The sequence below is a fragment of the Barbus barbus genome (assembly GCF_936440315.1).
Source record: "Barbus barbus genome assembly, chromosome: 31".
Lineage (NCBI taxonomy): Eukaryota > Metazoa > Chordata > Actinopteri > Cypriniformes > Cyprinidae > Barbus > Barbus barbus.
Window position 1 is genome coordinate 16,276,023 of NC_136759.1, and position 27,155 is coordinate 16,303,177.

Below are 27,155 nucleotides of genomic sequence, written 5' to 3' on the forward strand. Positions count from 1 at the left end.
ATATAAGTGATATTTGTTCCAGAAAAAAAAAAGTTATATGAAGTAGTCAGCCGCAGTCATAGTTTCTCAGCTCAGCTTCTAAGCCAACAGTAGGATGCGCTATCCCTTTAAGAACCCTGCAAGACCACGGTGCTCTCTTGCAAAACACAACCAAAGAGGGCGGGGCTAAAGCCAACTGCGCGTATTAACCAATAGCACACGTCGAAACAAATACGAGGACCAATCAGAGTGTTGCTATTAAAATTTTTCTTCAGACAGCGAACCAGTAATAGTGTTGCCTGTGTGAGATAAAAGCCTCACACGAAAGCCCGTTGTTTGATTCGGTCAGAGGAGATTTCACCTCAGTTCACCTCAGTTCACCTCAGCTCACCTCAGCTTATTTATAAAATAATATCTTTAAAATAATCGTCTAATGCGATTGGGCAATTTTACAATCCACCAAAATCAGGTCGTACTGGTTTGAGGCAGTGCACTAAGAAAAACCTCTGAGTAAAGTTGAGGGGAAATAACGGGCATCTGGCATCCTAGTGAAGGTGACGCGCTTCGATGTGATACAGTTGTGGTGCGCGAGCGTCGAGACGTTCAGTGTCGCATTTAAAGCGGTGAAGGGAGCAGCTGAGGCGTCTGTGCGTTACTCCTCGACTACAAAGAGTTCTTGTGTAACCTGCTCATCGTCTGTCGTGACGGATCTACCAAACCAGGTGCGTTTCTTTAAACATAATCCAAAAGTGTTGCAGCCTTACAGTGTTTTTGCATTACCGTCCGTTATAACCGTTTCCTTCGGCGAGAACCGAAACAAACATTTTCCTTGTTTTAGTCCACCTTAAGTTTTTGAGTCTTTAAAAAACCGGTATGTTTTGACTGGCGAAAAATGAACAGTATTGAACGAGAGCAGAGCTGTCAGAGACATCAATCTGCTTTGTCTGTCAAACCCTGATGTGTACATGTCAAATAAGATAAAGATTAAAATTGTTAGAGACAACCTTTATAATCGTCTGATTTTAAGCACTACTACTATTCGCCCTGATTATATAAACAGGAATAATATGTTATTAATTGTGTCAAAATTAAAATTATTCCTCGAAGTAGTACATTTTGATTGACAAGTGATTCTGTTTAGGTTTTGCAGGTTTTTGTGAACAGAGCCCGTCTGTAGCCCCATGGCCTGGCAGTCTCTTAAGACAAATTCATAATTTATGGCCAGACAGCCTCTTGAGATTTAAAAGATTATTTTTGGACAATAGAAATACCTTTCACTGAAATGAGGTTGTGCTTTGGCCAACATTAGTTCAATGGGAATGACCGCTGACTGATTTTCTTGTCAGATTTGAGAGAGATGTACAGATTATTAAATGTGATATATGGCACAGAAATGTGTGTGAATGCGTTCCTTCGAGTTTTGGCTGAACCCTGAAGTTTACTAGTCTTTTGAAAAGTTGACATTTCTGGTAAAATTCATAAAATATATTTATTTAAATTAATTAGTTTATTTTTTCGTATTTTATTTTATTACATTTTTATATTTATGTTTATTTATTTCATTGGTATGTTTAGCTTCATTTTGAATTTATTAAGTTATTAAGAATGAAACATTACTGCCATATTACTGTGTCTGCTTAAACTGAAAATCTATTTTACAGACAGTCCTTTTTGTTAACACTTCTGCTGTAACACTAACTTCTCTTGTGGTTTCGTCTCACAAGCACAACACTTGCATATTGATCTGTCCTTGCATTTTGCGCAATCATGATTGTGTACAGAGATGTGACATATGGACTTTCAACAAAGTCCTAACTATGGTGTTGTGTCTCTTCTTTAGAGTCTAAAACATGCATTCAATGCCTATGATGCGTCATGTTTTTAATGCTGATTAATTTGTGTGGTCCTTTTGCATGATCACTCAGGATTCTTCCAATAGTGAAGATCGTTCTGATCCAGCCACTAGAAGGCAGTGGGGATTGAGATGTTTTTAACTCCCGAGATTATCAGCCAATTCTGATGCTCAAGCACTATCATTTGTACCGAATGTGTACTACGGAGAAATTACTCTGGAGGTTTTATACTTGTGAGCTGATTGAATTGCCACTTCAAATCAGTTTTAGCACTGCAACACCGCACTTTGGGCATCTTAGATGAAACACTCTAGTCGGTGCATCTGAATATTAGATTAGGCCCTTTGGTTCTCAAGTCCACATTGTCATAGATCAGTTTAAATGTGCTGCAAAATGTGTTCAATATCACATGATTCATTCACGAACCTAAAAGCCTCTCTAAAAATATAGAAAATCGCTGTCAAAATGTGGATGTACTAATATGAAGTAATGCGATCTTAAAAGGCTTTTTACAGCAAGCCTTGGGGTTGGAAGTCGCAAGAAATAAGACCGTCACAGATTAGCGAGTGCCTTAATGCCACTCTTTATCCCAGTGTCTGTTTCAGCCTCGATTGAAGATTCAGATTTAGCCAATGGCCATCAGATGATTACTGCTTTAGCGAAACATTTTTGACATTGCTATATTTTAGGGATGCACCATTAAAATTCTGATCTAATTTGGTGTTGTACAGTTTTGTGCGAGCAAAAATAATAGCAAATAAATTGCTGTAAAGTTAAATTTAAATACTAGGCATCACAACAATATTAACTTATTGTAAGACACATTTAAGCTTTTCTCAGTGCAACTGTAACGGTTGCATTGAGCTTTGACAGGTGAGATGGGTAGATAGTGGGTGCATGTGCGTGATTAAGGAACGGTTGACATGTGACTGACACATGACCTGAGCACTCCTTTTGTAATTGTTTAGAAATGCCGTCAACACACGGCTGTCAAATTCAGGAATGATTGCATGGTTCTGCTCACGAAGCGCTTTCTACATCAAATGTTCCCATTTTCTCCTCGCCCTTTGAATAGAAGCCCTCATATCTAAAATGAAAAGTATCCTGCTCATTTTGTCTGTTGCTCATTCACCGGTGCTGGATGTCATTCTCTGAGGTATCTATTCTGAAGGGTTTTGTCAAGATTGAACCTCCTTAGGAAGGAAGGATCAGTGTTGTATGAAAGGGAAGATTACGGAGTTTGATCTTTTCCCATGTCTGAATTGTTAGACTTTCTTTTTCTGCGTTACCATATCTTTAGTCGAAGAAACGCATTTCCTGTGATACCCAAGTAACCCAGATAGAAATTTCCTAGGCATTTTAAGCATCCAGTCTTCGGTTTTAAAGACTTCATGAAACAGAAATTGTGATTTCAGGTCAGAAACACCTTTTTGAACAAATTAACTTCTTGAAAAAGTAGGGAAGAAGTTCTTTGTCCAATTGGCAGTTTGTCCCGCCCTTGCGCTGGTAAACACGTCATCTGAGAAGAGAAGAGATGTCGTAACAAGAGGGAGGGGAAGTTATTTCGATAAAAGATTATGAGGGAAGATTATGAGTAAATTAGATTTTATGGTGATTTTTAAGTGGGGAAAAAAAAGGGATGTGGGCGATACCAATAAGTTTGGAATTATTTTCATGTTATGGATGAAAATGATAAACATTAATATGATAAGATACTAAACTTACAATTAAATAAAACATTTATAAATTAAATTAATTACATGGTAAGTGATATACACGGTTGAAAACTTTGGGGTCAGTAAGATATTTATTTTTTAAGGCTAAAATTATTTGATTAAACACAGTAAAACAGTTGTGAAACATTACAATTTAAAGCTTATCTGTTTTCTGTTTTAATATATAGTCTTATTTATTCCTGTGATGTCAAAGCTGAATTTTCAGTAGTGTCTTCAGTGTCACATGATCCTTTAGAAATTATTCTAATGTGCTGAATTTCTTATTACTGTATCAATGTTGAAAACAATTGTACTGTTTAATGTTTTTTGTGAAAACGGTAATATATTTTTTGGAAGAACTTGGGCTAGTGAAATACATTACTAAGGAGTAACCAAAGCAAGAGGGAACCAAAAGCAATGATGCAGTCTTCATTACAGAAAATACACCCCCCCACACACACACATAGTTTTGCTAAAGAAGAGTGAGAAACCCTTCATGTCTTGTTAAAGAAACGCTTCTCAGGCTCTTCTTCTTATTAAGTGATGCTGTGGTCTGGTTTCAGCACAGGCCTGTGGAGGATTCCCAAACAGATCAATGTCAAATCCAGTGGAGGATATCTGTAACAGAAGTGTGGAAGCTCTATTAATTTCATACCAACACCTTCTTGATTTCTCGTTCACGAATGTGAAACGCGAGACCAAACATCGCTTAACCACAATAGTAAATCAGCTAAGAGCCTGTTCCTCGCTGGAGTGGAGTGATTTACATCCAGATGATACTGGCTTTTAAATGTCTGTTAATGACTGAGTAAACATCCATGCCTTCCATTTGTTCTGTCTTTTCTATCTGATCAGTATTGTAGCCTTCTCATTAGCTTTACAGGTCTGAACATCCCACTCACCTTCGTGTGAGATCCGTTTCTCCTCTGTGGAGTAAACTGAAGTGGGTTTCTAGCATATGAACGTTTTATAAGTGAACTTAAAGCAGACAGGGAAGAGGATGAAACCGTGACTCATCGTGTGACATTTCAGGGAAGATATTCCTGAACAACATCGCTTCCTCCTGTGGAGAGCCTCATCCATTACACTGAGGATTCTGGGTGTGGAATTCCTGTTTACCATCTGTCAGCACTAACAGCCTGCAGCCAAGAAATCCATCAGGAGCAAGGCTCCTCTCCATCAAAGTAACTCTGCGCAGACCTTGAAAGAGAGCTTTAAGTTCCTCGCACTTATCAGAGGCGGCTGATGTTCATAGGATGTCAGGGTTTAATGAGGGTGGCTCTGACGTTTATCTGAGTGTATGATTAACGCTTTAAGATAGACGTCAACAATAACATCAACATGAAATTCAGTGTTTGCTTGTCACAGCAGTTTTATTTCTGTGAGTGATACAGAAGGAAAGACAGTCAGCGGTTTGTAGATGAAGAATGACGTTAAGAATTTGAAATATGTTAACGGTTAAGTTGGTATGCCTGGTTAATAGCGGTGTGAGTGAAGGCCTTGAGGTGAAATCTGAGACATGAAGTGTGGATACAAAAAAAGATTTTACATCATGTCATGTATTTAGGACACGTTAATTGTTAGCTTAATTAAAATTTAATTTCCCTCATTTCCATCACAAATTGCTGCTAAACACACATTTGTGATGTTGTGGAAATGTTGTTGAATTACTTTCAAATAAAATGACAAATGATTTGTTTCATTAGAAACTTCATGTATTTTAACATTGGTACTTTAGCAAGTCAGCATAACATTTCGAGTTCTGGCATCCAAAATCTTTTACAGTGCTGTTTCTTACATTTTTGCAATCCACTGTACTGCTTTTTCTAGATTGCCGTTTTTGACTGCACTTGACACGAATGACACTAAATTCTAAAAATGAGGCAATCAAGTTAAAAGAAGTTTTAATTTTTTTTAAACATTATACTTTATACCAATACACTAGGGGTGGTCAATCTTCCCAAAATATCACATCACAATCTTATAATGCAAAATCTTCCGAATTTTGAAATATGCTACTGAGAATATCCAGACTGGAACAAGCCTATGACTCGCCTATTTGCATACTGTTTAGGGCTGTCAAAAAATGTAGAATTTCGAATATTCATTGAATTTACAATAAAAATCCACATTCGAAGGCAGTCTTATATGTGGCACACAAGATGCAATGACAAGTATACTTTGCTTGTGTTTAGCTCTTGAAGAACAGGCTCTTTCACAGTTAATGCGCTTTTAATAACTCTTTTTAAAATAAAGCATGTCCCACAGTAAACTGCCTTTTATGACAGCTACGTTGCATGATTTGACTTATTTGGGTGTTAAGCTTTTATGGACAGGCAAAAGCGCACCGCTATAAAAGAAGGGAACGGCAAGCAGCATTTTATTAAAATCGAAACTGAAATTAAAATTTCTAAAACTACTACTTCTAGCTTACATTGAACTGTTTTCAAATACATCACAGGGCATGAAACTCCCATAAGAGGTACGTTATATAATTTGGCCAATCATAGGTCATCTAGTAGGCAGTCATTGTTGTAGTTTAAACATTAATACGAGAAAATATTCTAGTCTTCAAGATTGATCACTATATAAAATCGTCAGATTGCCCACCCCTACATGCTGCATTTCTAAATGTGGTGCTTAGTTAAAAAGTTTAACTTATAAAAAATGAATATTTAACATTTGCATTTGTTTTTCATTTGATGCCCTGTGTCTTGGGTTTTTTTAAATGCAAAAATATGTTCTGTCTGAATGGCTCCTTGTTGGACAAATTAAACTGGTGAGAGTTTATTTTCTAAAATCAGCTTACTCAAATTGCCTCGTCTTTCGGTCCATATTTCGGTCCTTCCTGAATCTATCAACTTGGTGAAGAACAAGAACAATCATTAAAGTGTTGTATTATTAAACATATTCTGTTGCCATCCAGTTCATGTACCTTCCACAGTGCTAAAAACACAGCAGATTGAAAGGTGTTTCACATCAGCTGTTACTCTATAGTGTGTTTAAGCAGCACAGTGGAGCTCTGTATTGGCCAATCAGGATCCAGGATGGGAACTATCTGTTTTATAAGGGAAACCTCAGTCTTGGTGATCAATATTTGTTCCCTGCAGACTTAATGGATTCCCTAATGCCATCTGAATCGGTCTGCATGCATAAGTGTCTGCATGGAAGTATTTCAGTCCCTCATTGTTGGAGATTCTCATCATATGATGTAAGGTAATGCAATATTGGCCCTTTAAGAAATTCTTGACGGTATTGGCCCTTTAAGAAATTCTTGACGGATGTATAATGGTGATCGCACATAATCTCCTTTATGTGGACAGAGATGAAGAGCTGTGTCAGTTAAGGGTCACTTTACCATCACCAGCATCCTGGAATAGATTCCCAGCGGTACCAGGCTCAGGTGTCTCAAGAAACTTTATTGGCTGGGTTCCTGGGTGGGTCATTGTGGGTAACCTCCTTCGAATGGCTTGAGAGGGTCTCGTGGGACTGTTCTGAGCGAAGATCCCTTTCCGAGATCTGTAAGTAATGTAATGAACACTACAGGTCTTTGGAATATTGAAATTGGCTATTGGAGGGCATTTTTGTAGAAGTATTTGACATATTTTTGGTTTGGCAGTTAAAGAGCTTGAATAAAAAAAGCAAAACAACAATTTGCAGCTTATTGACAAGATTAATTTTGCGCTAAAGGCCAATGTTTCACTAGCACTTGGAAATTACCAAAGCAGTGCCAAGACATAATTGGAGCTTGCTAAGACCTGCATGATGTGGCCAAACAAAATCCCACCACGATTATTTTGATAAATATTATAAATCTGGTTTGAAATGCCATTATACTGTAAACGTATTGTATCAGCTAAGATTATCAAGAGTAGGAAGGTTATAATTATCAGTTGAATTGATTTACTTATTCATAATGATTTACTTCAATGTTTATATTTAATCATTTTTTATGCTTCAACTTAAACTTAGTTCAGTTATTCCAATTTTTTATTGTAAAATTTCTACTCCAATTTTTTTTTTCAACTTTATATTAATTAACAATTCAATGTTTTTAATGGTTTTAATTTTAGGTTTAGGTAATTGTACTAATAAAAACTTCCATAAACAATATTTTGTCTAAAGAAAGAATATACTAAATAACTAAAAATGAACCATTGTATTTTGTCTGTCTGTCTTACTGACTTATTGATTTATTGACTGACTTACTAATTTGCTGATTTATTGTGCATCCCTAATGCAGGCTAAAGCAACCACCTAGCTTATCAACTGCTTAGCAACATTCAGAACACCTTAGTAACCAAATAGCTAAGGCTCACAAGACCGAGCACAGGCAAACAGCACTCAGATTTACTTGAGTATAAAAATATAGTTAACATGATCTTCAGGGATTCTCCCTTACCGTTTCTCCTCTACTAGTGTGTTTAAGCGCAGTGCTGACACAGGCCAACATGTGCTACACTGATCGGCGCTTTGGTCAGAGAATAGCACAGGCAAACCTTGTAACGGAGCCAGAACGGTGTGGTCAAGTTTTACGCTCGCTGCTTGTGTTGAGTTGGCCACCCACTCCTTAAGGTTGTGTAGCGCACTGTGCAAATGAATACATCTTGTAGCTGCTGGAGATGTGTTCTCTGTACATTTTAGAGTGGGAGGAAACATGAGTCAATCTTAAGATATCCGACCAGATCTGTCTGTTATTTCAGACTACTATATCTCGCAAGTATCGCTCTCCAAAATCCAATTGTGCTTATCGTCCAATATGTTGAAGTCTGATACTTTTTGTCCTCGCCAGCATTTTTGTTTTTATTCAGTCCATTTACTTTGTTAAATGCTTCTTTTATTTTAGTTTCATTTGCAACAATTTATTTATTTTTTTGTTGAACAGGGCAGCTAGTAATATTCGTTTATATTTTTTGCAGTGCAATTTATTAAAAAATACAATTAAAATGTAATTCATACACCCAATTAATCGAATACATCTATTATATGATGAGCTTGTTTTTCATTTTTTGTTTTTAATTCATTTTAATAAAATAATGAAACAAATAATGAAAATAAAAAAATAAATAATTGTTTTTTTTCTTCTTTAGGATATCACGAAATCACCATGATAAATAAATATATATATATATATATATATATATATATATATATATATATATATATATATATATATATATATATATATATATATATATATATATATATATATATATATATATATATATATATATATATATATATATATATATATATATATATATATATATATATATATATATATATATATATATATATTTTTTTTTTTTTTTTTTTTTTTCATTTGTTTTTAATTATTTTATTTTTTTAAAACAAAAGTGCTTTCTGAGTAGACTCATCTGACTGTGCATCAAGGTCAATATGCTAATTTTAATTTTAAATATTTAATACATTAAAAAATTTTTATGACAAGTATAGTTGTCATTTGGTGTGACTCCCCAAAAACATACAAAAGTTTATTATAAAGTTTATTTGTTTAAAAAATACTATAAAACAATCACAATAACTAAAAAATACTGTAAATACCTAAAATGCACACATTAATGGATGTGCAATCATATGTGTTCAAGGTGTAAAGAAAATATAGTTTTATGTTTTACTTGATGGTTACACCACATGACATTTTTAGAGTCATTAAATTGAAACCTTTATTGAAAAGTGCTTCATTATTATTATTATTATTATTATTATTATTATTATTATTATTTGAAAAAACTAATCTGAGTAGACTCATCTGACTGTGCATATTGGTCAGCATATTAACTTTAATTTAAAATATTTAATAAATTGAAGTGTATATACAATTTATATGAAGTAAACTAATTTGACTTTTTAATGACAAGACAACTATAGTTGTTATTATAGTTTGTGACACCCCAAAACATAAATGTTTATTAAATAATGTCTCTTTTAAAAATACCTAATAAATACTATTAAAAATACCTTAACACAAATTATTAATAGATGTGTGCCATCATATGTGCTCAGGGTGTAAGGAAATTATATTTTTATGGTTTACTTGATGGTTACACCACATGACATTTTTAGAGTCGTTAAATTTAAACCTTTCTTGAAAATGTTCTAAATCATTTTATACAAAGAACACATTTCCAAGAATTTGTGTTGAAACTAGAGCAATAAAAGGTCATTAACTTTATAAAACTCTCATAACATTCTCATTTGTCATTGACCCACACATGCTGTAATTATCTGAGGTTCACTGAAGGATCTGTTCTGTTGTGTTTCAGGCCTGATGGATTCAGGTACTCGACAAGAGCTGCGTACAGCAGATCCCAGCCTCCACTCACTCCGTCACGGCCAGTCCTGAGTATCAGGCATTCACCACAACCTCAACTTCCCTTTTCTGCTTCTTCCCCATCTCGCTCCACCCCTGGCTCCTCAACCGGGGCTCCAGCTCACCCTCGAGATGATCGGCAAGCTGAAGCAGAACTTACTGGTGGCCTGCCTGGTCATCAGCTCCGTCACGGTCTTCTACCTGGGTCGGCACGCCATGGAGTGCCACCACCGGATAGAGGAACGCACCCAGCCGCTGGTGAGCAGCCTGCGCGCCACCCTGCGCACAGGCCAGAACCTCAGCACCCCCTTCCTCTACAATAAAGACATGCCTCTTATATTTATCGGTGGCGTCCCTCGCAGCGGCACCACTCTTATGCGGGCCATGCTGGACGCTCATCCCGATGTGCGCTGTGGAGAAGAAACCCGTGTCATCCCTCGCATTCTGGCCATGAAGCAGATGTGGAGCCGCTCCGGCCGGGAGAAAATGCGGCTAGATGAAGCCGGAGTTACAGACGAGGTCTTAGACTCAGCCATGCAAGCTTTCCTTCTGGAGATCATCGTAAAACATGGGGAGCCGGCCAACTACCTGTGTAATAAAGACCCTTTTGCTCTTAAATCACTCACTTATCTGGCTAAGATCTTTCCTCACGCCAAGTTCATCCTCATGATCCGTGACGGCAGGGCCTCTGTCCACTCCATGATCTCCCGTAAAGTCACCATTGCTGGGTTTGACTTGAGCAGCTATCGGGACTGCCTGACAAAGTGGAACAGGGCCATAGAGACAATGTACACTCAGTGTCTGGAGGCAGCAGACAAGTGTCTGCCAGTGCACTACGAACAGCTCGTCCTGCACCCGGAAAAGTGGATGAGAACGCTTCTGAAATTCCTGAACATTCCTTGGAATGATGCAGTCCTGCACCACGAGGAGCTCATTGGGAAAGCAGGAGGCGTTTCGCTCTCCAAGTAAGTGCTGTTGACTTGTGGACTAGTTAGGGCCCAAGCCAGTAAGGCGCAGGGCCCTATTGTTCTTCTAAGGATTATTATTAGGGCCCAAGCCAGTAAGGCGCAGGGCCCTATTGTTCTTCTAAGGATTATTAGGGCCCAAGCCAGTAAGGCGCAGGGCCCTATTGTTCTTCTAAGGATTATTATTTTTTTTTTTTTTTTTTTTCAATCATCCGGGCACTTTTGGGGGCCTTAACGTGCCCGAAAACTCTCGAAAATTGGCACGCACGTTGGAACCTGCGGCCATTAGGACGCCGCTGAGGCTGGGACCCGGGCGTGGCACAGGGGCTCTACGGCGCCCCCTGGAAAATTGTCAGAAAGCTTGATGTATAGCTCACACATACTTGCACGTATTCATATGAAACTCGGTACACATATAGAACTCATTGAGCCGAACAACTTCCGCGCAGCATGTCATAGGCTCCGCCCAACAGGAAGTCGGCTATTCAGGGCTGTTTAAAAAGCGCATGCTCTGGAATTTGATATACTCCTCTGAGGATTTCCATACGATTGCCACCAAACTCGGTGAACATGATCTCAAGACATTGGGGACGCTAAATTGCGAAGATATTTTTGATATGTCGAACGGTTTGCCCGTGGCGAGGCGATGAAGTTATGGCGAAAAATGAGACCCAGGAAATGCCTAATAACGTCCACATACATTGTATGATGTTGATCAAACTCCAGTGGTTTGTTCGTTGTATGATGCCGATCGGATAGATGTGACTATTATGACTGAAAGTTATAGCGCCACCAACTGGCTGCAGGAAGTGTGTCGTTTTCAAAATTATTTGAATTCAGCATCTTATTTTTACTCGATTTGCTTCAAACTTCACCAGAATAATGTCAAAACACGGCCGATGTAAAACTGTGAAGGGAATATTGATATCTAAAATTATGTTGCCATGGCAACGTGTCAAAGTTGAAAATTCGTTTCTGGTGATTTTGAGGCAGATAACATGTTTAGAATGTCATGAAACTCAACACACATATCCATTTTAATGATAGTTAGACACTGGAAAAACCTCATAAACGGGCGTGGAAGAGGCACTCTATAGCGCCACCTTTTGTCAAAAATGGGGGGGTTAGTTTTAGCTACAGACACCAAACTCGGTACATAAATTGTTCTTATTAATCCGGACAACTTTCTAATTTACAGTCATTAGCTACGACCAACAGGACGTCGGCTATATTTATTTTAATGTGGGTTTTTTTTTAAAACGGGCTGTAAACAAATTCATACTCCTCAAAGCAGAAACACGTAAATCACACCAAACATTTTTTCTCATGATGCCAAAATACTGAAGATGCTAAATTGCGGACGGATTTAGGATATCTTGAACGATGATTTAATGGCAATTTATTAAAGTTACAGTAAAAAAGAGATTTTTTTTTTTTTTTTATCTTTTAAGAGCAGCTTCCAAACACTTCATAAAAAATTACATACACAGAACAATACAGTCTGAGGATATGTGATTAATTTCATGAATTTACAATACACTATGCAGAGGAGAAAATTTAAAAACTATCAGACAGTTGTTACAATGCTTCTATGAGTGAGAGTTCCCTGTCAGCCTGCAGCTGAGTGAGGGGGTGGGGGTGGGGTGTGAGTGACTGTGTGAGTGACTGTGTGGATTGAGGAGCTGGGTGAGAGAGAGAAAGAGAGAGAGGGTCTGTTTTTTTTAAATCTTTAAAAAATGCTTATAAAGCATTAAAGGTTTTCATAACACTTTATAATTAAGTCTCAATTGTTAACAGTAGGGAATGCATTAATTAACATGAACTAACAATGAAAAATATAATTTTTTACAGCATGTTAATTCTTCATTGATAGTATGAACTTACAATGAACTAACAATGAACAAAATATTTTTAATGTTAGAAAAATAGTCATGTTCAAAAGAGAAACTTTAAAATTTAATAATATATTAACACATTTTGGAATTAATATTGATCAACATTAAATGGAATATAATTATTAATGATTATATATATATAATGATAGCTACAGACACCAAACTTGGTACATAAATTGTTCACATTAAGCCGGACAACTTTCTAATTTACAGACATTAGCTACGACCAACAGGAAGTCGGCTTTTTTTTTTTTATGTGTTTTTTTTTTTCAAAACGGGCTGTAAACAAATTCATACACCTCCAAGCAGAAACCACAAATTCACACCAAACACAGAACAAGACAGTCTGAGGATATGTGATTAATTCCATGAATTTACAGTACACTATGGCGAGAAGAAAATTTTAAAACTTATCAGAGATATCCTGTCACTGTGCTTCTAATGTGTGCGGTAGGTGACTGGGTGAGTGACTGACTGTGTGAGTTCAGTGAGTGTGGAGGGGGAGAGAGAGAGAGAGAGAGAGAGAGAGAGAGAGAGAGAGAGAGAGTCTGTTTAAACTTCTCAATAAAATCCTTAAAAAATGCTTAAAGCATTAAAGGTTTTGATAACACTTTATAATTGAGTCTCATTTGTTAACAGTAGGGAATGCATTAATTAACATGAACTAACAATGAAAAATATATTTTTTAAAGCATGTTAATTCTTCATTGATAGTATGAACTTACAATGAGCTAACAATGAACATAATATTTTTAATATTAGAAAAATAGTCATGTTCAAAAGATAAAACTTTAAAATTTAATATATTAACACATTTTGGAATTGATTTTAAACATTAAAACATTGATTTCAACATTAAATGGTATATATTTATTAATGATGTAAATTAACAACAGTTAAATAATGTTGTTTTTTAACATTGGTTAATTCACAAATAACATTAAATATTAACAATATATTTTTTACTTTATTCATTTGTGTTAGAAAAAATTATTCATTTTAGTTAATGGAAAAATAAATCATTAAAAAATGCTTATAAATCATTAAAACCTTTGGTAACTATAATAATTTCTCATTTGTTAGCATTAGTAAATGCATTAACTAACATCAACTACCAATGAAAAATATATTTTCATAGAATTTAAAGTTTTATATGTTGTTCTGTGTGTGTGTGTTTCACAGAGTTGATGGTTTGGATTAACCCTTTAATTGCCGTATCCCTTAAAACCAAACTGCCAGAGGGTTACTGTGATGCTTGTGCTCGCTGGGCACCGTTTTATCGATGCCACCGGGGTGGCGTATGCTGACGGCTTGGGCCCGTCATCGCTGCTCGCAGCTATATTTATTTTTTTTTTTTTTTTTTTTTTTTTTTTTTTTTTTTTATTTCAATCATCCGGGCACTTTTGGGGGCCTTAACGTGCCCGAAAACTCTTGAAAATTGGCACGCACATTGGAACCTGCGGCCATTAGGACGCCGCTGAGGCTGGGACCCGGGCGTGGCACAGGGGCTCTACGGCGCCCCCTGGAAAATTGTCAGAAAACTTGATGTATAGCTCACACATACTTGCACGTATTCATATGAAACTCGGTACACATATAGAACTCATTGAGCCGAACAACTTCCGTGCAGCATGTCTTAGGCTCCGCCCAACAGGAAGTCGGCTATTCAGGGCTGTTTAAAAAGCACATGCTCTGGAATTTGATATACTCCTCTGAGGATTTCCATACGATTGCCACCAAACTCGGTGAACATGATCTCAAGACATTGGGGACGCTAAATTGCGAAGATATTTTTGATATGTCGAACGGTTTGCCCGTGGCGAGGCGATGAAGTTATGGCGAAAAATGAGACCCAGGAAATGCCTAATAACGTCCACATACATTGTATGATGTAGATCAAACTTCAGAGATTTGTTCGTTGTATGATGCCGATCGGATAGATGTGACTATTATGACTGAAAGTTATAGCGCCACCAACTGGCTGCAGGAAGTGTGTCGTTTTCAAAATGCTTTGAATTCAGCATCTTATTTTTACTCGATTTGCTTCAAACTTCACCAGAATAATGTCAAAACACGGCCGATGTAAAACTGTGAAGGGAATATTGATATCTAAAATTGTGTTGCCATGGCAACGTGTCAAAGTTGAAAATTCGTTTCTGGTGATTTTGAGGCAGATAACATGTTTAGAATGTCATGAAACTCAACACACATATCCATTTTAATGATAGTTAGAAACTGGAAAAAGCTCATAAACGGGCGTGGAAGAGACACTCTATAGCGCCACCTTTTGTCAAAAATGGGGGGGTTAGTTTTAGCTACAGACACCAAACTCGGTACATAAATTGTTCTTATTAATCCGGACAACTTTCTAATTTACAGTCATTAGCTACGACCAACAGGAAGTCGGCTATATTTATTTTAATGTGGGTTTTTTTTTTAAACGGGCTGTAAACAAATTCATACTCCTCCAAACAGAAACACGGAAATCACACCAAACATTTTTTCTCATGATGCCAAAATACTGATGATGCTAAATTGCGGACGGATTTAGGATATCTTGAACGATGATTTAATGGAAATTTATTAAAGTTACAGTAAACAAGAAAAAACATTTTTTTTTTTATCTTTTAAGAGCAGCTTCCAAACACTTCATAAAAAATTACATACACAGAACAATACAGTCTGAGGTTATGGGATTAATTTCATGAATTTACAATACACTATGCGGAGGAGAAAATTTAAAAACTATCAGAGCTGCTTTTGAGTGAGAGCTCCCTGCCAGCCTGCCTCTGAGTGAGAGCTCCCTGTCACTGCTGCTGAGTGAGGGGTGGGGGTGGGCTGTGAGTGACTGTGTGAGTGACTGTGTGGATTGAGTGTGGATTGAGGCAGTGGGTGAGAGAGAGAAAGAGAGAGAGGGTCTGTTTTTTAAAATCTTAAAAAAATGCTTAGAAATCATTAAAGATTTTGATAACACTTTATAATAAGGTCTCATTTCTTAACATTAGGAAATGCATTAATTAACGTGAACTAACAATGAAAAATATATTTTTACAGCATGTTAATTCTTCCATGATAGTATGAAATAACAAAGAGCAATTTTTTTTAAAGCATTTATTAATCTTTTTAATGTTAGAAAAATAGTCATGTTCAAAAGATAAACTTTAAAATTTAATAATATATTAACACATTTTGGAATTAATATTGATCAACATTAAATGGTATATAATTATTAATTTGTATATATATATATATATATGATAGCTACAGACACCAAACTCGGTATATAAATTGTTCTTATTAATCCGGACAACTTTCTAATTTACAGTCATTAGCTACGACCAACAGGAAGTCGGCTATATTTATTTTAATGTGTGTTTTTTTTTTTTAAACGGGCTGTAAACAAATTCATACTCCTCCAATCAGAAACACGGAAATCACACCAAACATTTTTTGTCATGATGCCAAAATACTGATGATGCTAAATTGCGGACGGATTTAGGATATCTTGAACGATGATTTAATGGCAATTTATTAAAGTTACAGTAAAAAAGAACACTTTTTTTTTTTATCTTTTAAGAGCAGCTTCCAAACACTTCATAAAAAATTACATACACAGAACAAGACAGTCTGAGGATATGTGATTATTTCATGAATTTACAATACACTATGGCGAAAAGAAAATTTTCAAACTTATCAGAGTTCTCCTGTCTCTGTGCTTCTAATGTGTGCGGTAGGTGACTGGGTGGGTGACTGACTGTGTGAGTTTAGTGAGTGTGGAGGGGGAGGGGGAGAGAAAGAGAGAGAGAGAGAGGGTCTGTTTAAACTTCTCAATAAAATCCTTAAAAAATGCTTATAAAGCATTAAAGGTTTTGATAACACTTTATAATAAGGTCTCATTTCTTAACATTAGGAAATGCATTAATTAACGTGAACTAACAATGAAAAATATATTTTTACAGCATGTTAATTCTTCCAGGATAGTATGAACTAACAAAGAACAATTTTTTTTTAAAGCATTTATTAATCTTTTTAATGTTAGAAAAATAGTCATGTTCAAAAGATAAACTTTAAAATTTAATAATATATTAACACATTTTGGAATTAATATTGAACAACATTAAATGGTATATAATTATTAATGTTTATATATATATATATATAATGATAGCTACAGACACCAAACTCGGTACATAAATTGTTCTTATTAATCCGGACAACTTTCTAATTTACAGTCATTAGCTACGACCAACAGGAAGTCGGCTATATTTATTTTAATGTGGGTTTTTTTTAAACAGGCTGTAAACAAATTCATACTCCTTCAAGCAGAAACACAGAAATCACACCAAACATTTTTTCTCATGATGCCAAAATACTGAAGATGCTAAATTGTGGACGGATTTAGGATATCTTGAACGATGATTTAATGGCAATTTATTAAAGTTACAGAAAAAAGAGAACTTTTTTTTTTTTATCTTTTAAGAGCAGCTTCCAAACACTTCATAAAAAATTACATACACAGAACAATACAGTCTGAGGATATGTGATTAATTTCATGAATTTACAATACACTATGGAGAGGAGAAAATTTAAAACTTATCAGAGTTCTCCTGTCTCTGTGCTTCTAATGTGTGCGGTGGGTGACTGGGTGAGTGACTGACTGTGTGAGTTCAGTGAGTGTGGAGGGGGAGAGAGAGAGAGAGAGAGGGTCTGTTTAAACTTCTCAATAAAATCCTTAAAAAATGCTTATAAAGCATTAAAGGTTTTGATAACACTTTATAATTAAGTCTCATTTGTTAACAGTAGGGAATGCATTAATTAACATGAACTAACAATGAAAAATATATATTTTACAGCATGTTAATTCTTCATTGATAGTATGAACTTACAACGAACTAACAATGAACAAAATATTTTTAATATTAGAAAAATAGTCATGTTCAAAAGATAAAACTTTAAAATGTAATAATATATTAACACATTTTGGAATTGATTTTGATCAACATTAAATGGTATATATTTATTAATGATGTAAATTAACAACAGTTAAATAATGTTGTTTTTTAACATTGGTTAATTCACAAATAACATTAAATATTAACAATATATTTTTTACTTTATTCATTTGTGTTAGAAAAAAATATTCATGTTAGTTAATGGAAAAATAAATCATTAAAACCTTTGGTAACTATAATAATTTCTCATTTGTTAGCATTAGTAAATGCATTAACTAACATCAACTACCAATGAAAAATATATTTTCACAGAATTTAAAGTTTTATATGTTGTTCTGTGTGTGTGTGTGTTTCACAGAGTTGATGGTTTGGATTAACCCTTTAATTGCCGTATCCCTTAAAACCAAACTGCCAGAGGGTTACTGTAATGCTTGTGCTCGCTGGGCACCGTTTTATCGATGCCACCGGGGTGGCGTATGCTGACGGCTTGGGCCCGTCATCGCTGCTCGCAGCTATATTTTTTTTTTTTTTTTTTTTTTTTTTTTTTTTTTATTTCAATCATCCGGGCACTTTTGGGGGCCTTAACGTGCCCGAAAACTCTCGAAAATTGGCACGCACGTTGGAACCTGCGGCCATTAGGACGCCGCTGAGGCTGGGACCCGGGCGTGGCACAGGGGCTCTACGGCGCCCCCTGGAAAATTGTCAGAAAGCTTGATGTATAGCTCACACATACTTGCACGTATTCATATGAAACTCGGTACACATATAGAACTCATTGAGCCGAACAACTTCCGCGCAGCATGTCATAGGCTCCGCCCAACAGGAAGTCGGCTATTCAGGGCTGTTTAAAAAGCGCATGCTCTGGAATTTGATATACTCCTCTGAGGATTTCCATACGATTGCCACCAAACTAGGTGAACATGATCTCAGGACATTGGGGATGCTAAATTGCGAAGATATTTTTGATATGTCGAACGGTTTGCCCGTGGCGAGGCGATGAAGTTATGGCGAAAAATGAGACCCAGGAAATGCCTAATAACGTCCACATACATTGTATGATGTATATCAAACTTCAGTGATTTGTTCGTTGTATGATGCCGATCGGATAGATGTGACTATTATGACTGAAAGTTATAGCGCCACCAACTGGCTGCAGGAAGTGTGTCGTTTTCAAAATGCTTTGAATTCAGCATCTTCTTTTACCTCGATTTGCTTCAAACTTCACCAGAATAATGTCAAAACACGGCCGATGTAAAACTGTGAAGGGAATATTGATATCTAAAATTATGTTGCCATGGCAACGTGTCAAAGTTGAAAATTCGTTTCTGGTGATTTTGAGGCAGATAACATGTTTAGAATGTCATGAAACTCAACACACATATCAGTATTAATGATAGTTAGACACTGGAAAAAGCTCATAAACGGGCGTGGAAGAGACACTCTATAGCGCCACCTTTTGTCAAAAATGAGGGGGTTAGTTTTAGCTACAGACACCAAACTCGGTACATAAATTGTTCTTATTAATCCGGACAATTTTCTAATTTACAGTCATTAGCTACGACCAACAGGAAGTCGGCTATATTTATTTTAATGTGGGTTTTTTTTAAAAACGGGCTGTAAACAAATTAATACTCCTCCAAGCAGAAACACGGAAATCACACCAAACATTTTTTATCATGATGCCAAAATACTGAAGATGCTAAATTGCGGACGGATTTAGGATATCTTGAACGATGATTTAATGGCAATTTATTAAAGTTACAGTAAAAAAGATAATTTTTTTTTTTTTTTTATCTTTTAAGAGCAGCTTCCAAACACTTCATAAAAAATTACATACACAGAACAATACAGTCTGAGGATATGTGATTAATTTCATGAATTTACAATACACTATGCTTAGGAGAAAATTTAAAAACTATCAGAGAGCTCTTAGACTGCTTCTGAGTGAGAGATCCCTGTCAGCCTGCAGCTGAGTGAGGGGTGGGGTGGGGTGGGGTGTGAGTGACTGTGTGAGTGACTGTGTGGATTGAGGAGCTGGGTGAGAGAGAGAAAGAGAGAGAGGGTCTGTTTTTTTAAATCTTTAAAAAATGCTTATAAATCATTAAATAAGGTCTCAATTCTTAACATTAGGAAATGCATTAATTAACGTGAACTAACAATGAAAAATATATTTTTACATCATGTTAATTCTTCCATGATAGTATGAACTAACAAAGAACAATTTTTTTAAAGCATTTATTAATCTTTTTAATGTTAGAAAAATAGTCATGTTCAAAAGATAAACTTTCAAATGTAATAATATATTAACACATTTTGGAATTAATATTGATCAACATTAAATGGTATATAATTATTAATGTTTATATATATATAATGATAGCTACAGACACCAAACTCGGTACATAAATTGTTCTTATTAATCCGGACAACTTTCTAATTTACAGTCATTAGCTACGACCAACAGGAAGTCGGCTATATTTATTTTAATGTGGGTTTTGTTTTTAAACAGGCTGTAAACAAATTCATGCTCCTCCAAACAGAAACACGGAAATCACACCAAACATTTTTTCTTATGATGCCAAAATACTGAAGATGCTAAATTGCGGACGGATTTAGGATATCTTGAACGATGATTTAATGGCAATTTATTAAAGTTACAGTAAAAAAGAGAAAACTTTTCTTTTCTTTTTTTCTTTTAAGAGCAGCTTCCAAACACTTCATAAAAAATTACATACACAGAACAATACAGTCTGAGGATATGTGATTAATTTCATGAATTTACAATACACTATGCGGAGGAGAAAATTTAAAAACTATCAGAGTTCTCCTGTCTCTGTGCTTCTAATGTTTGCGGTAGGTGACTGGGTGGGTGACTGACTGTGTGAGTTCAGTGAGTGTGGAGGGGGAGAGAGAGAGGGAGAGAGAGAGAGGGTCTGTTTAAACATCTCAATAAAATCCTTAAAAAATGCTTATAAAGCATTAAAGGTTTTGATAACACTTTATAATTAAGTCTCATTTGTTAACAGTAGGGAATGCATTAATTAACATGAACTAACAATGAAATATATTTTTTACAGCATGTTAATTCTTCATTGATAGTATGAACTTACAATGAACTAACAATGAACAAAATATTTTTTATATTAGAAAAATAGTCATGTTCAAAAGATAAAACTTTAAAATTTAATAATATATTAACACATTTTGGAATTGATTTTGATCAACATTAAATGGTATATATTTATTAATGATGTAAATTAACAACAGTTAAATAATGTTGTTTTTTAACATTGGTTAATTCACAAATAACATTAAATATTAACAATATATTTTTTACTTTATTAATTTGTGTTAGAAAAAATTATTCATGTTAGTTAATGGAAAAATAAATCATTAAAAAATGCTTATAAATCATTAAAAGCTTTGGTAACTATAATAATTTCTCATTTGTTAGCATTAGTAAATGCATTAACTAACATCAACTACCAATGAAAAATATATTTTCACAGAACTTAAAGTTTTATATGTTCTGTGTGTGTGTGTTTCACAGAGTTGATGGTTTGGATTAACCCTTTAATTGCCGTATCCCTTAAAACCAAACTGCCAGAGGGTTACTGTGATGCTTGTGCTCGCTGGGCACCGTTTTATCGATGCCACCGGGGTGGCGTATGCTGACGGCTTGGGCCCGTCATCGCTGCTCGCAGCTATATTTTACTTTGTGTTGGGTCAGGGACTTCTTCTCTGATTTAAACAATAAGCTATAATTGTTTTCTTGTTAAAGGCAAAGCAGGATTTTGAGCACTGCATTCCGGCATGAGCATCTTGGGTTTATGAGCCATCTGGATTATTTAAGCTCGGTTCAGTTATCTTATCTAGTTAATGTCACCAGCCATTTGTGTCACACAGGCTCTGTTTGGCATACTACGGTAATGCTTACGGCCTAATGCCTAATATATTTTTTTCCAAAAATAGTGTGTGAAACAGCATGTGTAATGACATTTCAAACAGACGTATGCTACATTGCTTTCACAAGACTTGCGTATTTTATAAATAAAGAAATAAATATGTAAATATTATATACTAATGCTGATTAATAACTAATAACAAGTTATTATTAATAATTATTATTTATATTGTATAATATTTAGTTTGATCTATAAAATAAAAAAATTATGATTCACATTATTACAATAAAAATAACTGTAGACTACATTGCTGTCACATAACTTGTCAGTTTTATTCCGTGTTAATATTGCTATTTAAATTTTTTTATTTAAGTTCAGTTGAAGTGATTTTATTTTTGTTGTGTGTTAATTGTTATTTGTATTAATTTCTATTGTTTTAATTATTTCTATTTCAGTTTTAATAATTTCAGTATTTTAATTAAATCTTATTTCAGGCAATTTATTTAAGGCGAGATTTCAGATTTTCTTTTTTTTTTTCTTTTTTTTTACTCTTTTATTTTAGCCTTTCAGTTTTAGTTATATTTAACAACATAGGTACAGATATTTTGCATTTTTAGTGTATATATATACCTATTGAAGTCACCACAGACCCTCCTACAAGATTCTTCCTACAGCATCGTATAAACCACCAGAAATCCCCATTAAGCCTGGAAAGCCTGATCAGGCAACAAACAGTAAGAGGCATTATGGATGTTGCAGTGGTAGTAGAGGCTAATATATATATATATATATATATATATATATATATAAGTAATTTGTGTAAAAGTTTAGTAGTCTGATGAAACGATTAAGAACAAAATCTATTAAATATTGTGATTTCATTAATCTGTTTATTCATCACAGCGGTAAAGTCAAGCATGAGGCATTAGATCACCTGGTTATTCCATGCATGCAGAAAGTTGCATACTGTGGATTGTATACGTACTGTATACTGCAGAAGTTTCTCTCTCTGTCAGACTAACTGCACATGTGCTAAAATTCTCACTGACCAGTGATAAATTATTTTCAGTTCTGGCTGAAAATAACTTGATAATCCCTCGAGTGCAGTTGAGTACACGTTCTGTTTGACCACAGTATGTTGTGTTGCAGCTTCTGGGGCATGTTCATGAATCTAATGAGGTTTCTGCACAGTTCATGCCCTGAATAGAGCAAATGAAGGGTGTAGATCACCAGCAACATTCCTGCAGCAGTAAAACATGTTGTTGCATGTTGGAACATGAGTCCCGATGTGTTTTTTTCCAATAGGAAAAACTTATGTATAATGAAAAGAAAATGTATAATGTCTTTGTTTGTTAAATCAGGTCTTTTTTTGTTTGTTTGTTTTTTGGTAAATGTAACCTTGTTTTGTCAAATGCTTCTCAGAGGTAAATTGCTTCTGCACTTCAGGGAGTTGCATATTCAAGAACAAAACAAGGTTAGTCACGGTGTCATTAATCACTCCAGAAAAATCCTAACTACAAAGTTTTGGTCATATGGTGTGGATGTGTTTTAAGGCGTATAAGATACACATGGTCTGCAGAAGTCATTGAAATCTCAAAAGCACAAAGAGTCACTGCCATTAACACATGAATCAGTTGAGCCCCTTTATGTCCCACAAAGAAATTTGGCTTCTGTCTGGTGTCCATTTTTAGAAATAAAAAGCATATGGTCAGAGAGGACACACACATTTTTCTTTTTTTATTTGGATGCTGTAGCATATCACTTCTTTCCTCTCTTTGTTCTCAAAGCATCTGTGGTCTGTCAAATATCTGTGAGCTGGGTGAACTGCATACTTATTCTGACCTTCCTAGTTATCCATCCTCTCTTTCTCATTTTCAGTCCTTATTACTTCCTTTAGATGAGAGCTGGGCAATATAACAGCAACACTTTTTTTGCCTTTTAACAATATTTGCTATAGGTTGTTGTTGGTTTTTAATATACAATATTTTCAGTATTAAAGGATGATTCAAAATACAAAGTTACTTTAGTTACAAAATTGGTCATAGAAGTAAAATACAGTGTCAAACAGTGGCTGCTGTTTTTACACTCTGTGTCCGCTCCTCTGAACATTTGATGAAAGTTAAAGTGCACACAGTTCAAAAACAGCGCATAGAATAGAATAGAATAGAGTGCTGTCAATAAAAGCAGCGCTTCTTCATATGCTCTGTTGTGGAACAGGAAAGGGATGAGTTAAAAACACCCCAGCTGCCTGCTGAACACTGTTGTTCTTCCAAAAGCACATAATGAAGGGCTCAGGGACACATAGTATCATTAGCCACTGAGTGGACAAGTGGATGTTTGTGCGATGAGTCGATGACACTGACAGATTTCAACCAGATTCAGTTTTCACATTAAATGAATTGAGCAAATCACTAGGAGCTTGGCTACCCTATTTCCTAGGCAAGCATCTGATATTTAAGCTCATTATCATAAGAAAACTCTTTTAGATCATTGTGCATCAGTTTTTTTTGGAGATTTTCCAAAATTCCAAAGCGTAGTTGTTATTAAATCGGTCTCGGGGCTAAATTATGAAAGACCGGAGTATCGATAAGCTCTGACGTTATCGGTACTTCTGTCGGTATTGGAGAAATTAAGAAAACACGCATACATTTATTGGTTCTCTCTCTCTCTCTCTCTCTCTCTCTCTCTCTCTCTCTCTCTCTCTCTCTCTCTCTCTTTTTTTTTATATATATATATGTCGCCAGCTGTTTTTATGTGCAATAATATTCAAACATTTGTCTATGATGCATTTTTGCTATGCGCAATTCAGAGGCCAGATCGCGCTCACGCGGAGCTTCAGTACACGCAACATGAAAGTCCTGTTTAATTATGATAGAAGAGAGAACCAACTATTCAAACATCTGCTCACACTTTAGGCCTGTGGCTGTTATATTAAGCGAAGTATTTTTATTTTTATTTTTTTTTTCGATTTTGGCTTCCAAGGATTATAGCCGCATTTCTTCTAGCACAACTCCCTTCCCTTCATAGCGGCGCGGATTCGTTCCTCCGAATCAAAACTTAACATCGGAATCAGCTCAATCAGTGATTGTTATAAAATGCCGTCTTTACTGTTGCTACATTGCAGGACATATTTGATAGTAAAACGTTGAAAGTACAATCTGCTGTTCCCCAGGCTGAAATGTGTGTGTGCGCGCGTGTGCCTGCGCGGCGGCGTGCTCCAAAACGGTCAAGCACACTTTGAGCTTCGGGCGCGTCGAAATAACACACAAAAAGATGCCAAAAAATACACACACAATGCGTCAAAATGGCCGGTTATGAGAGTCTTCACTTTTATGTTTTAAGTGGACGAGAACAGTTGGGAGAAAATCCGATGCGTGTCAGTATATTGTCTTAAAGTATCAGACTGGAGCTTGAGCCATCAATGTTAATCAAAGAAAAAAATGCAAAGAGAAAATCACCCACAGCTCTTAATCTGAACAACGTTATAGCTTTAATAAACATAAATCTATCAGTACATGCAGTGAAAACTATGCAGTGCTCATTTACATTTGATTACTTTTGTAACTATTACTTACCTGAACATTAATATTAGTAGACCTTCATGGAAAAATGAAAGCACTGATTATTTCATTTCGTTTGTGTGTTTGTTTTATTGTATTTGTCAGTTTGTTTTACTTTGTTTCTTTGTTCATGTTGTTACTGTATCTGATCTTATGTATATAAAACACTAAAAATACCTGCACACTGGTGCATTTACAAATTGATGAAGTGCAGGCATTTTTAGTGTTTTATATACATAAGATAAGATACTGTAAGAATATGAACAAAGAAACAAAGTAAAACAAAAAGTACCGATAAGAATACCGTTAAAGTACCGGCTCGATAAGCAGTATCGATAAGAGTAGTAATACCGTTAAAACCTTAACGATACCCATCCCTAATCATAACTAGTTACCTAGCTGGGGACTACTTTCAGGCGCTGCGTCATATCATTGCGCTGCTGCACCCATTGTACGGCAGCAAAGTTCCTTGCCATATATGCCTAGAAAATTGCAACTTTTCATTTTCCGTCGGTCTTAGTGCATGATGCAATTACAGAAGAGTCGAGCTTTAAATAGGAAAATTATCGAAACTCTTTGGTCATTTTTGAGCCAGATGCTAATGGTCTAATCCGATTCAATGATCTATGCTAAACTAAGCTAAAAGTGCTACCGCCAGACCCGGAGATCGACTGAATGGATTCAAAAATGGTAAAACTCAACTGTTTAACTCTTGGAGTTGTAAAATGAGCCTATTTCCAAAAAAAGTGTTCTGGCATCGTTAATCGTTTAGATTCAATATGAAACCCTTAGTAAAATCAAATAGTGATCATAATCATGCTGAGGCTGTGTAGTTTTAAAAGAGTTTAATATATGCCGACTCGCGCGTATGAACCGCTCCTTGCGATCGTGTCTCTGGACTAGAGCCAAAGTCTGGATCAGACTGTGCGCACTGCTGCAGTTTGTGTGACACAACGCGAAACCAGACCTCATTTGCCCCAATCGAAAGCATATTTACACTCTGAATTGTTCTCTATTGCCTACATTGTGCACAACATGCCATTCACTGTACAGAAAATACTACACTCGAACAAGTGACTGAATTCAGCTGCAGGTTCAGTGTCTATTTATAGTGCAGGGGGAGGGCACTTCGGAATCTAGAGAGCATTTGATTGGTCAGAAGATTTGATGAGAAGCTGAAGTACGAGGTGACGTCAAAAATCATTGAATTTTGATGATCAAATGATCATTGAATTTTGGCAGTTTTGGTGCACACTGGCTTATAGATAACCTTAAGACTAACATATTGATACTAACACCCCAAATTTTTTTGATGATATGGGGACTTTAAGTGAAAGCAAACAGTTGAGAAAGAAAACACATGTAACAGTATATTGGATCCGGGCAGCTCTTAAAGTGACAGCAGTCTAATATTCCTGCTCTCTCTCATTCATGTTAATCAAACAACCAAAGAGAGAAAATCTCTCACTGCTCTTGACTAAATTACTTTTATAATTTGAATAAGGTGAGAAAAATATTGAATTTACACCGTGAAGAATATTTAGCGTTTTTATACATTTGCATAGCATTTGTTTTTTGTTTTGTTCTACTGTAGCTTTTTTGTCCTGTTGCTTGCAATTAATTTCTTATTCTAATTTAATCGATGACTGTTTAATTCTCTTCAGTGAACTTTTTTTTTTATTTTTATTTTTTTTTTAAATTTAGGCTAGTATTAGTTTTCTGTAATATTGACACTGGTGACAAGAATTATGAAATTTCTATGGAATAAAAAAATTTGATATCATAAAGACCTTATTTAGAGCAAAAATAACTATATTGTGATTATTGTTATGGTGAAATAAAATTACTTGTATCATGATATAGAGTATTTATTCAGGCTTTGCCGCAGCTTCCCAGCTCTCCTTTCTGGCAGCCTCTACTACCACTGCAACATCCATAATGCCTCTTACTGTTGCCTGATCAGGCTTTCCAGGCTTAATGGGGATTTCTGGTGGTTT

General features: G+C 35.5%; 1 protein-coding gene across 2 annotated transcripts in view; it reads left to right on the forward strand.

Moving 5' to 3' along the window:
- Window positions 1-317: 317 nt before the first annotated feature.
- tpst1 (tyrosylprotein sulfotransferase 1) overlaps window positions 318-27,155 on the forward strand; it is a 50,630-nt gene continuing 23,792 nt past the window's right edge. Inside the window, exons 1-2 of one of the 2 annotated variants that reach the window (XM_079387115.1) lie at window positions 318-701; window positions 9,835-10,846. In XM_079387115.1, the coding sequence (XP_079243241.1) occupies window positions 10,014-10,846 (833 nt within the window). In that variant the 5' untranslated portion in view covers window positions 318-701; window positions 9,835-10,013. The remainder of the gene's footprint in view (window positions 702-9,834; window positions 10,847-27,155) is intronic. The other variant, XM_079387114.1, reaches the window with a different exon arrangement.